The sequence below is a fragment of the Procambarus clarkii genome, chromosome 8 (assembly GCF_040958095.1).
Source record: "Procambarus clarkii isolate CNS0578487 chromosome 8, FALCON_Pclarkii_2.0, whole genome shotgun sequence".
NCBI lineage: Eukaryota > Metazoa > Arthropoda > Malacostraca > Decapoda > Cambaridae > Procambarus > Procambarus clarkii.
The window spans coordinates 43541535-43554949 of NC_091157.1; the positions used below are offsets into that span (position 1 = coordinate 43541535).

The 13415-nt window shown below is 45.6% G+C and overlaps 2 protein-coding genes across 3 annotated transcripts in view; both read right to left on the reverse strand.

Moving 5' to 3' along the window:
* LOC138349825 (uncharacterized) overlaps window positions 1-12125 on the reverse strand; it is a 237692-nt gene extending 225567 nt beyond the window's left edge. The window contains exon 1 of one of the 2 annotated variants that reach the window (XM_069317760.1): window positions 11542-12125. The gene's annotated coding sequence lies outside the window, so the exon portion shown is untranslated. The remainder of the gene's footprint in view (window positions 1-11541) is intronic. The other variant, XM_069317753.1, reaches the window with a different exon arrangement.
* On the reverse strand, window positions 4833-5843 carry LOC123759838 (serine-rich adhesin for platelets-like). The gene has a single exon (XM_045745097.1). It carries the CDS (start codon window positions 5841-5843, stop codon window positions 4833-4835), a length of 1011 nt encoding a protein of 336 aa, XP_045601053.1.
* Window positions 12126-13415: the final 1290 nt, after the last annotated feature.

Below are 13415 nucleotides of genomic sequence, written 5' to 3' on the forward strand. Positions count from 1 at the left end.
CTTCCATAGAAGTGTTCCCAGTTGTCTATGAAAGATATTGCATTTGATTTGCAATATCTTTCCAGCCGGCAATTGACACCAAGTGCCCTCGATATCCATTCATTTCCCACTCCCTTTCTTGGAAGAATGCCACATATGATCGGGATTCCTCCCTTGCTCCTAACTAACTCTATGGCTGTTTTATACCTCTGAATCAGTTCCTCACTCCTGACTCGACCAACATCATTTCCTCCCACGCTAATGCAAATAATGGGATTGTTCCCATTACCAGCCATAATATCATTCATGTTGTTTATAATATCACCAATGCCAGCTCCGGGATAGCAAACCCTTAACCTGTTCCCCCTATCTCTAGCACAAAACGTTCTATCCAAATACCTTATCTGGGAATCTCCCACAACTAATGTTTGCTTAGGTACTTCCTTTACTTTCTGAGGGGCCTGCGCTTCCTTTCTCTTCGTTGCTTTCCCTTTTGCGCGATCCACAGTCTCTCCACAGCACTCGTCCTCCAAAACGTCAAATGAATTTGAAGTTGCTATGGCGTTTGAAGGCGGTTTTATCAAAGTCTTCTTAAGGCCCCTGTCTTTCGCAACTCTCCAAGACGAGGTCCCTTTACTGCTGGTCTCCTCCTTCGTTACTTCTCGTTGTTTTTTAAGCTGACGCACCTCCTCCCGCAGAGAGTCCAACTCTGTCCTCAGGGCTCCCACTAGAGTCACCAGGTCCTTCACTACAACTTCCATATCTTTCAGGACCCTTTCCTCTGTTTTATGAGCTGTGGAAAAGAAGTTCCTGTAAAATAGTCTAATAGGGGGTATAGGTGTTGTGTTAGTTGTCTCTTCGGAGGTTGCATGGCTTTTCACTTTCCTTCTTATGATGTCTTCGATGAAACCATTGGAGAAGCCGTTATTGACTAGAACCTGCCTTACCCTACAGAGTTCTTCGTCGACTTGCTTCCATTCTGAGCTGTGGCTGAGAGCACGGTCGACGTATGCGTTAACAACACTCCTCTTGTACCTGTCAGGGCAGTCGCTGTTGGCATTTAGGCACATTCCTATGTTTGTTTCCTTTGTGTAGACTGCAGTGTGGAAACCTCCGCCCTTTTCCATGACTGTTACATCTAGAAAAGGCAGCTTCCCATCCTTTTCCGTCTCGTAAGTGAAACGCAGCACGGAACTCTGCTCAAATGCCTCCTTCAGCTCCTGCAGATGTCTGACATCAGGTACCTGTGTAAAAATGTCGTCAACATACCTGCAGTATATGGCCGGTTTCAAGTTCATGTCGACTAAGACTTTTTGCTCGATGGTACCCATGTAGAAGTTTGCAAACAGGACACCTAGGGGAGAACCCATAGCGACCCCATCTACTTGCTTATACATGTGCCCATCCGGGCTCAAGAAGGGTGCCTCTTTAGTACAAGCTTGGAGTAGTTTCCTCAGAATACTTTCTGGCATGTCAAGAGGAGTACAGGCTGGATCACGATACACTCTGTCGGCTATCATTCCGATTGTCTCGTCCACAGGTACGTTGGTAAACAGCGATTCTACGTCCAACGAGGCTCTTATCCCTGTGGCCCGTGCGCCCCGCAGTAAGTCCACAAATTCCTTTGGAGACTTCAGGCTGAAGGCGCAAGGAACATAAGGAGTCAGCAGGCCGTTAAGTCGCTTCGCCAATCTGTACGTGGGTGTGGGTATCTGGCTAATGATTGGCCGAAGTGGGTTTCCAGGCTTGTGCGTCTTGACATTTCCATACGCATATCCAGGTTTATATTCCCCAATGATCTTTGGCAGGTGGAGTCCGGATTTCTTGGCGTTCACAGTTTCGATCAGTTTGTTGACCTTTGCTTTTAATTCGGCTGTAGTGTCCTTCGTTACCCTTTGGAACTTAGTTTGGTCAGAGAGTATGATGTTCATTTTCGCCAGATATTCGTCTTTTTTAAGAATGACATATATTGGCGACTTGTCACCTCTCCTGACAACTATCTCCTTGTTCTCACGAAGGCTTTTAGCTGCCGCTCTAAGCTCGGGGGACAGTATGGTGCTTCTGTAGTTGCCTCGATTCTTTCCTCCTTCTGCAATAAGTTCTGCTTGTAAGGTATCTTTGGTAGTGACCTTCTTTTGTGTCTCGAGGTCGAATATGTCGTCCAACAGAATTTCCAACTCCACTTTCCGGGCCATTTCACTCGGTCTGGACATAACATGACAGTTTATGCCCAGATTTAGGAGAGTGACTTGGTCCTCAGTGAGGTTAATTCCTGCAAGGTTCAGGAAGCCATCTCTTGGTCGTGGAATTGCCATAGGTCCTCCATATAATGTTGTTAGTTTCTTGATAATCCTTGTTTCAGTGCTGAGGTGATGTTGGTCTGTGAGGATGTCGAGGTGTTGTTCAATGCGGGTACGGATACTATGGTCGATGTTGCTATTTCTCCACTCGTTTGTAGCATGAAGTAGTTGCGTTTTTTTGTCTTTGATTTCATTCTCTGCCTTGTATATCTGATCACGAATCAGATCCTGGCGATATTTTATCGTGAAGGCTTGATTCCTTGCTGCTGGGTCGTGCACTTTAACATTAGTATATTTTGGTAGCAGTCTTTCCTGTAGACATATATTATTAAATATGACCGAAAAAGTAAGATTAATAATTCTAACACGAATTTTCTCAATCTTTCGTACATTATGCTTCACTGTTGGAGGTAAATCAAAAATCACTTCTCCAAAATTCATTTTTATTTCTAGTCTGACGCGACACGGGCGCGTTTCGTAAAACTTATTACATTTTCAAAGACTTCACAAATACACAACTGATTAGAACTTGCGTTTCCCTGATTTTATATCTACATTTGAGTGAGGTGGGAAGGGTGATGTGGCATTACATTTGAGTAAGGTGGGAAGGATGATGTGGCATTAGAGGATATTAATAGGGTATTAAAAGTATCAACACAAGACAGAACACGAAACAATGGATATTGAATAGAAGTGTTTGTAGAAAGCCTATTGGTCCATATTTCTTGATGCTTCTATATTGGAGCGGAGTCTTGAGGTGGGTAGAATATAGTTGTGCAATAATTGGCTGTTGATTGCTGGTGTTGACTTCTTGATGTGTAGTGCCTCGCAAACGTCGAGCCGCCTGCTATCGCTGTATCTATCGATGATTTCTGTGTTGTTTACTAGGATTTCTCTGGCGATGGTTTGGTTATGGGAAGAGATTATATGTTCCTTAATGGAGCCCTGTTGTTTATGCATCGTTAAACGCCTAGAAAGAGATGTTGTTGTCTTGCCTATATACTGGGTTTTTTGGAGCTTACAGTCCCCAAGTGGGCATTTGAAGGCATAGACGACGTTAGTCTCTTTTAAAGCGTTCTGTTTCGTGTCTGGAGAGTGTTCTGTCTTGCGTTGATACTTTTAATACCCTATTAATATCCTCTAATGCCACATCATCCTTCCCACCTTACTCAAATGTAATGCCACATCACCCTTCCCACCTCACTCAAATGTAGATATAAAATCAGGGAAACGCAAGTTCTAATCAGTTGTGTATTTGTGAAGTCTTTGAAAATGTAATAAGTTTTACGAAACGCGCCCGTGTCGCGTCAGACTAGAAATAAAAATGAATTTTGGAGAAGTGATTTTTGATTTACCTCCAACAGTGAAGCATAATGTACGAAAGATTGAGAAAATTCGTGTTAGAATTATTAATCTTACTTTTTCGGTCATATTTAATAAAATATATATATATATATATATATATATATATATATATATATATATATATATATATATATATATATATATATATATATATATATATATATATCATACGTGTGGGCCTTCGTTAAAAGTAGAGTTTCCATGAATTCCAGTGATTCCATAAATCTAAAAGTTTCGACAAATTCCAAAGATTAAATAAATTCAAGATTTTTCATGAATTCCAGAGATTTCACAATTTCAAAAGAGTTTTGGTGATTTTCAGAGATTCCATATATTCAAAAAAAAATTCGAATTCCAGAGATGCTATAAATTATTTTTTTTTTTCATGATTTTCAGAGATTTCCATAAATTCAAAAGAGTTTTGGTAAATTCCAGAGATTCTATATATTCAACAGTTTCGACAAATTAACTATTGGCTTATCTAGAATATACCCGACTGAGGGCCAGACATGCCAGAAAAGATAGATCACCAATAGTTTGTATATAGTGGACTGGTAGCTGCCTGACACTGTGTTCGACATTCTCCTTTCCAGGTTCGATTCTCGGATTGAACTTCAATGAATTGAGAAATATATATATATATTAATACAACTCCTCTAATGCGCTATGCGTGGTTTCCTCCGAGGCTATGGGTCCCCCTTCTTCCAGCCAGAGGTGGTACTCTCTTCCTGTATATATTAATACAACAGTGAATTAATTTATTTGTTGACATAAACTTATTTAGTGAATATGCTCTCTAGTGTAACATTTTGTTATGATGATGAGTTCTCATCGCTTCTTTGAACGCGCATCCGGGACCTCTTTGATGAGTTATGTATCAGACTACCGCCATGTATTGTAGATACCACTACCGCCATGTATTGAAGATATCCTCTCTATGTATAGTAGGCACCACCACCTCAATGTAAAGAAGTTATACGTGAAGTTCGTGTTATCTATTATACATGTATAACATCGTAAAGTACACACAACCAACAGTTTTAACCAGTTGTGGAAACTGAACAACTTCTCCTGTAATTTAACGTTACGTTAATGAAAGGGACGCAAAGGAGAATAGTTGGAGGTAAAAGTGATGCTCATTGCCGATACTTCCACGCCGATTGGGCTTATAAAACATGAATATCTATTCTAAAACCAATACTTGCTCGCCTCCTCCTCTGTGTTCACCAGGGACAGTAGCGGTGGCGATGTTAGAGTTGTGCTTGACATGCAGTCATTCTGGAGAGTTGTGCTTGACATGCAGTCATTCTGGAGAGTTGTGCTTGACATGCAGTCATCCTGGAGAGTTGTGCTTGACATGCAGTCATTCTGGAGAGTTGTGCTTGACATGCAGTCATTCTGGAGAGTTGTGCTTGACATGCAGTCATTCTGGAGAGTTGTGCTTGACATGCAGTCATCCTGGAGAGTTGTGCTTGACATGCAGTCATTCTGGAGAGTTGTGCTTGACATGCAGTCATTCTGGAGAGTTGTGCTTGACATGCAGTCATTCTGGAGAGTTGTGCTTGACATGCAGTCATCCTGGAGAGTTGTGCTTGACATGCAGTCATTCTGGAGAGTTGTGCTTGACATGCAGTCATTCTGGAGAGTTGTGCTTGACATGCAGTCATTCTGGAGAGTTGTGCTTGACATGCAGTCATCCTGGAGAGTTGTGCTTGACATGCAGTCATCCTGGAGAGTTGTGCTTGACATGCAGTCATTCTGGAGAGTTGTGCTTGACATGCAGTCATTCTGGAGAGTTGTGCTTGACATGCAGTCATTCTGGAGAGTTGTGCTTGACATGCAGTCATTCTGGAGAGTTGTGCTTGACATGCATTCATTCTGGAGAGTTGTGCTTGACATGCAGTCATCCTGGAGAGTTGTGCTTGACATGCAGTCATTCTGGAGAGTTGTGCTTGACATGCAGTCATCCTGGAGAGTTGTGCTTGACATGCAGTCATTCTGGAGAGTTGTGCTTGACATGCAGTCATTCTGGAGAGTTGTGCTTGACATGCAGTCATCCTGGAGAGTTGTGCTTGACATGCAGTCATCCTGGAGAGTTGTGCTTGACATGCAGTCATCCTGGAGAGTTGTGCTTGACATGCAGTCATTCTGGAGAGTTGTGCTTGACATGCAGTCATTCTGGAGAGTTGTGCTTGACATGCAGTCATCCTGGAGAGTTATCCTTGACATACAGTCATTCTGGAGAGTTATTCTTGACATACAGTCATCCTGGAGAGTTATTCTTGACACATGCAGTCATCCTGGAGAGTTATCCTTGACATACAGTCATTCTGGAGAATTATTCTTGACACATGCAGTCATCCTGGAGAGTTATCCTTGACATACAGTCATTCTGGAGAATTATTCTTGACATACAGTCATCCCTGAGACTTATTCTTGACATAGTCATCCTGGAGAGTTGTGCTTGACAGTAATCCAAGATGAGTTATCGCAATGAGTAAGTTAGGCTTAGCAGAACGATTAAAATAACAGATCTGCAATTTGATTTAAAAAATTAAAATAAAATCTGCAATTTGTTTTAAATATATCCAAAGGCCCATTATTACATCTAAATCTCCCCAGATACATATCGAAAGCTGCCACTAGGTCTTCCTTGCCTCTCCGGCCGTATATCCTGTAGCTCGTCTCTACGTCTCAACGTCCTGGTAGCACGTCTGCACGTCAACACGTCAGCACGTCAGCACGTCTGCACGTCTGCACGTCAACACGTCAGCACGTCAGCACGTCAGCATGAAAACCTCCCGCCCACTCAAAGATGCTTCTCTTTGTACACCTCTCAGGGTACATGTTCTAAGGTTCCTACCAACTAAATTTACCAAAAATTATTTTACATCCGACAGTCGTTTTTATCCTGCTGCTTGCAGCCTTTCCCCCCTCCCCCAGACCCCCCACCCCATCTCTCAAGACCCCTCCTCTCAAGACCCCCATCTCAAGACCCCTTCAGGTTTCTTTCCTTTTGGACAGCTCTCATTAAATCCGCCTCAGAGGCTTGATTTACTTCTGCTACGCCACCCTCCGGCAGTCTTCTCAGGTGGAATTCAATCGATGAATGGTGGAAGGTAACTGAGTCGAGGAATGAGCGAGTATAACCTCGAGGTGGTCGAGGCCCCACCATCAAGTCTGCCGACGGCTTTGATCCTGACGTGGGAGATACCACCAGGGGCAGGTCTTGACGTGGGAGATACTACCAGGGGCAGGTCTTGGCGTGGGAGATACCACCAGGGGCAGGTCTTGGCGTGGGAGATACCACCAGGGGCAGGTCTTGACGTGGGAGATACCACCAGGGGTAGGTCTTGACGTGGGAGATATCACCAGGGGCAGGTCTTGACGTGGGAGATACCACCAGGGGCAGGTCTTGACGTGGGAGATACCACCAGGGGCAGGTCTTGACGTGGGAGATACCACCAGGGGCAGGTCTTGACTTGGGAGATACCACCAGGGGCAGGTCTTGACGTGGGAGATACCACCAGGGGCAGGTCTTGACGTGGGAGATACCACCAGGTGAAGGTCTTGACGTGGGAGATACCACCAGGGGCAGGTCTTGACGTGGGAGATACCACCAGGGGCAGGTCTTGACGTGGGAGATACCACCAGGGGCAGGTCTTGACGTGGGAGATACCACCAGGGGCAGGTCTTGACGTGGGAGATACCACCAGGTGCAGGTCTTGACGTGGGAGATACCACCAGGGGCAGGTCTTGACGTGGGAGATACTACCAGGGGCAGGTCTTGACGTGGGAGATACCACCAGGGGCAGGTCTTGACGTGGGAGATACCGCCAGGGGCAGGTCTTGACGTGGGAGATACCACCAGGGGCAGGTCTTGGCGTGGGAGATACCACCAGGGGCAGAGGTTGCACATGAGGCACCTGGACAGGTTCTTGCAAGAAGTACATGACCAACCAGGTTCTAGAGAATATGTGGGCCTGCGGGCCGCTCCAAGCAACAGTCTGTTGGACCAAGTTATCACACGTCGAGGACCAGGCTCCTGGAGTAGAAGAACTCCCGAAACCCTCTTCAGGTATGCTCCAGGTAAGATACTAAATTACTGAAGAAACGCATCAAGAATCATGCAGAAAGATCTGGAGGTTGACGCCACACCTAACAAGACTTCTGAAACTTAAACCAGGCGGATATAATCAGTTATATATGCAAGATTAGCTAGAATCTAGGCTGTCTGTATATATAGAAAAGATAATAATTTTGGTTCTTGCATAACACAACAGATGAGACATGATTACGTCATATAACATCATCATGACACGAGACAGGCAAGACAAGGTGAGACTAATTGGAATGGGTCGTTTATGAGCAAAGTGTCACAGGTGGAAACTGATCTCTCACATGATCTACCGAGGGGTGGTAAATATTGTTCCTTGTGTCAGAGTAGCAGTAGCAGGCATCATCCACAAGTCTCAGGAGACTATGGAATTGCACTGTAGTTGTCGGTCTGGAGTGGCCTCTCCAGGGCGCAAAGCTAGGGTAGGTTGATACGGTGGAGAAGCTGTTACCCAAGCAGCAGGTCCCCCCCTCTCCACGGCGCTAAAAGTCTCCAATAGAAAGGCAAACGCCAATACGAATGGTTCCAGCGCCGTCGCAGGAACTATCAGAACGAGGTTGAAGGCGTTGTAAGGACTAGTTGTGAGAACGTGGAATAGAATAGTGAGAGGAACACTGGAGTTTTAAACTCATTAAATAATTCCAAAATTAGATATTACAGAGCCCAGTAATCTCAAGGACTTGTACAATACAGTAGTTGAATAAATGTTGAGAGGCGGGACCTAGGAGCAAAAAAATCAACCCCTTTGCAAATACATTTCGTGAATACGAAACTCGGGCGCATGACCCCCCGAAACTTGGGCAGACAGTACTACAACTTAATGCAAGATTAAGTATCATGCAAGGTGGTTGCATGACACGAACGACCTGTGTGGCGTCTGACGAACACTGGCTGGGAGGCGGAGTCGTGTGTCGTAATAACCCAGGGGTAACGACCACAGGGTGCCTAAGCCACCCTACACCTGCCCTCGCACCACACACCATACAAGTGTCTCTGCCACACCTGCTCATTCCCGTGCCACACCACCACCACCTTCAGGAGTCACACTAGCCCCTACCTGCGTCACACTTCCACCTTCCTTCATGGTGTAATCTAAACCATTTCTCAGAGAGGATGAACTCCTTCCTCACGAAGTATGCTGCCGACGCAGACATTATGGTGACAACATATTGCGCCAAACTGCACAAATCTACAGAATAACTTGGAGAAACTGAACGAATTGTAGCAACTAGTGGCAACTAGAGATTAACCCAGGCAAGTGCAACATGAAGAATCTCGGTGTTGATAAGAGGAGGATGAAAATGAAGTACCAAGTTGCTAAGAAAATAATTTATGAATTAGGTCGAGAGGTCGAGAGAGGTTATGTTCGAGAGGTGACATCAACCTTGGGGGTTGATGTCACCCAGAACTTGTCAGCATAAACCGGAAATGATCACATTCACTCTGCAATGTTAATAAGTCATTTAGGACCACGCTTATCACATGTACATTTCCAGTTCTAGAATACGCAGCACCGGCGTGGAGACCTTTCTTCTTTAAACACCTAAAATTAAACTGAAGATTTGACAGGAACGTCACCTGACCAGTCCCAGAGGTGACCAGCCCAGCCTCCTATCTTGGGGTTATCGTGAGATGATTTCGGGGCTTAGCGTCCCCGCGGCCCGGTCGTCGACCAGGCCTCTCTAACGTAACGATCTTAGGGCTAATACACGCTATCTGAGGTTACATATATATATATATATATATATATATATATATATATATATATATATATATATATATATATATATATATATATATATATATATATATATATAAAAGTTTGTGAGGGTACCACCTCTGGTGCCAATGTGGGGACCCATAGCCTCGGAGAAGAAAAAAAAATTATTCAGAGGAGACCTTGTGGTTTCTCACTGAACACTTATATTATCTTCTCCTACCACCCCCATTCTTTTGTATGTACACATATATATTTACTTTATTTGAACTTTGTTACAAAAAAGGAGTTACATATGGGTTACAAAGATGATTGTCATAGGTTGTCGAGTTCCTCCAGCTCCTCAGATGGCGGGCAGGAACCCTGGATGCAGTGCGCATTTCCCCTCTGTATCGCCACACTGAGGCGCTGGAAAAGAAAGCTTGCAGCTCTTGGGTCCCTTGTTGTTTCAATGAGCCTAGAACCCAGTTCCTTCAAGAAACTGGTAGCACTTTTACCCCAGGCGCCGAGTGTCTCAGAAGCAATGGGGACAAAATTGTAGTGGTGATCCAGTTCACTATACTTACGGGATTTGGCTGCTTCCCTGTGGGTGGCAGCGCCACCTGGTTGTGCAACACTGAGGTTAATGTAGGTGTTAGCCAGGGTTGATATGCACGTGTAGTCCCATACCAACTGCTTGCCATTCTTCCAGGGGTTCACTTTGATACCATCCGGGCGACCAATAAGAGCATCAGAGTTACAGGGCGTTAGGTAACGGGGCTCTCTTTCAGCTGGGCATCCAGCTGTGGTGAGGCTCCTCTTGATGATGTCGTTAACTTCATATATATATATATATATATATATATATATATATATATATATATATATATATATAATGTGCTATACTAGGCCTAGGAATATTTATCTTTGGTTTTGGCTTTATTTTATCCAGAGATAGTACAAAAATTGGCTAACTGGGACTGCATTACTACTTATTGGTGCAATTATCCCCATAATTTCAAAAAGTACTTCGATTTCAGGAAGATTACAATACAATACAATTTTATTTAGGTAAGGTACATACATACAATAAATATTTACAAGGATTGTTTAACTTATAGGTATAGCTAGTACATACAATGCCTAAAGCCACTATTACGCAAAGCGTTTCGGGCATAAATTGGCTGAGAGACGAGAGGTATGAGCGTCAAGGAAACGTTTATAGGAATTAGAATTGAAGTCACTTGAGGAGAGGGAGTTATCAGCGGAAAGCACCAAGCCATTACGGCTATATAGCACTTGGAAGGGGTCAGGATAAGGATTTGGGATGGGACGAGGGGAAAGGAATGGTGCCCAACCACTTGAACGGTCAATTGAAAAACTATTTTCGTGTCATGAACGTGAACACAGGGAAAAGAAGCAATTGAGGCAGAAGTAAGGGGGGTTTTGAACTTATACTTACTGTCAATTCAACTTGCCAAGGCGAGTACACTACACCTATTGTGTGTGTCACCTGGACTACGGTCACTGCCACCTACGTGTCACTCCTGCCACCACTGTGTCACCCCCGCTATATTGTCCCCAATACCTTCACCAATGTGTCACGCCCTCATTCCGGAATCCCTTCCCCTACCTCAGTGTCACCCATCACCAGTGTGTCTTCCCCTTCCCCAAACATGATATGACACCTACTGAGGTAACCCTCCTACTGTGTCGCCTAGTCTCTAATGTGACACTCCCCTCACTGTTTCACCCTTATCACGGTGTCACCTTCACCACTGTGTCCCTCCACATCAATATGTGTCATAACCTCTCCAATTTCCCACCCGACACCAGTGTCACCCCTGCATCTCTGCGTCACACCCACCTCGTCACACCCCGACCTCTGTTACACCTTCACCACAGTGTATCATCACCCCCTCAACCACACCCTCACACCCTATGAATGAAGTCTTTAAGCACATAAACATTTTAAGTAAATTTTCAATCACAGGACGATGACAGAGCACGACAACACGCGGCCACGTCCATCCCACGAGAAAAATAACAAAAGCACAAAGCGACTCAATAAGTACGTCACATACCTGGCCGGTGAGGCGAGGTCCCGCCTCCAACACACACACACACACTCAACAAATTAACAAATTATATCCTAGCGGGATTAGTGTCCACGATAGCAGGCAGGGGAAGCGGCGCCTGGGTGGCGGGGGAGCACACGTCCCTTCACGACACCAGTCTAGCGACAACTAACACACACTATCACGCCGAGTCCGGAGAGACCCAGAACCAACGTTGCCACCCGGGGCTGTTGACCACACTGCGCTGAAATCTATGAAAATAGTGTTGAATTTATTGTCTTGTAATAGATTGCCGATGTAGTAAAACTTCCCTGGTAGTTGAATTATTTTTGGGGTTTGTTGTGGATTCGGGAATCTCGATTTGAATAGTGTGGTTGGAAGGGTGAATTGCTTCGATATGTTGGCAGTAATGCGAGGAGGAGGGGAAAGAGAGGCGGGTGAGTGCCGGGGGCGGGAAGGAGAGAGAGGGAGAGAGAGAGAGCTGGGAGAGGGACAGCAGTAGGGGAAGGACTATCAACTCTGTGCAGTAGCAGCAGCAGCAGCAGTTTCCAGCAGCTGGTGTTGCCCCTCTCGATGTTAGCCTAGCCCGAAGCCTCCGTCAGGCAGCTGCGTGTTAGAGGGACGGCGGCACCCAGCGCCAGGTGGTGTGTGTGTGTGTGTTGAGGCAGATGCACCACCACCACCAGGCTGCCTCACAACAAATACATGTATTGACCCGCGGCCCCTACTGCTGGTGAAGCTCCCGCCGACTTTATGACATTACCACATTGGAGACCAGTCCGAGGTCTTGGTCAGGGTTGTCCCTCCATGCTTTATCGCCCCTTCCTGCCCCCTCCCGGCCCTCGGTAATGACCAGGTGCCTCAGGGACTCTCGACGCCTGCCGGCTACGGCCGGTCCAACTTTCAGCTGCACGGGACCCTTACTTTTAGGGAAATGTTTTATGTTCAATGGTAAATTTGGTTTTTGTGCGCGTTTGAGCGTGTTTGGACGTGTGTTTGTGTGTGTAGATAGCAACCTTTGGGTAGGTGTATGGACGTGGATAATGCTTTTATTGGTGTGTGTATGCGTGTGTGTGTGTGGGTGTGTGTGCACTCCTCGCGGTGGTCAGATATATATGGTGAGCGTAGGTCGGCGTGGGTGCTGTCAATATTTCGGCGCGTATTGCGGCGTATTATTGGAGAGAGCGTGTGTGTGCGGCGTGTGTGCGTGTTTGTGTGTGTGTGTGTGTGTGTGGTGGGTGGGTGGGGGCGTGTGTGTGTGGGTGTGTGTGTGTGGGTGGGAGCGTGTGTAGAAGTATGCGCCTCCAGCATGAAGTCCATACCTAGCCAAGCACAAGACGAGTCTAGAGAATATTAAAATGTATGCCACTAGACTGGTCCCAGAACTGATCGACACATTCCACTGCCTTGCCTGATCGACACATTTTAATGCCTCGCCTGATCGACACATTCCACTGCCTCGCTGACACAGTCAACTGCCTAATATGACCCAGCTCATTGCCTCGCCCAATCTAGCCCTGTCCTTCACTTCATAGAGCCCACTGCCTCCCTGGCCTAACCATCTTCCACATCTGTTAAGTCCCTCATCCTGACTCCCGCCCATTGCCTCCCCCTTGCCTCGCCCTGTTCAGTGCATCACTACGCCCAGCAACGCCGCCTCGCCACCCCTGTACCGTGTTTGACCCTAAATCGGTCTCGCATTTTTCCCCACAACTTTCCTTATCCAACCATTCCGTTGCTTCGCTCAGCAAATCCCTTCATCCACATTTATCGGAATTTTGCTCCGAAATTCACTTCGCCGAAGATAAACAACTGTAGAATTACTCAAGACAAACTTCTGATTATTTTTCAGCAATGAAGAGCTGCTGGCGTCTCAGTTG

Coding starts and splice junctions, on each gene's coding strand:
- LOC123759838 (XM_045745097.1), bottom strand. CDS start 5,843: ATGTCAAGCACAACTCTCCAGAATGACTGCATGTCAAGCACAACTCTC.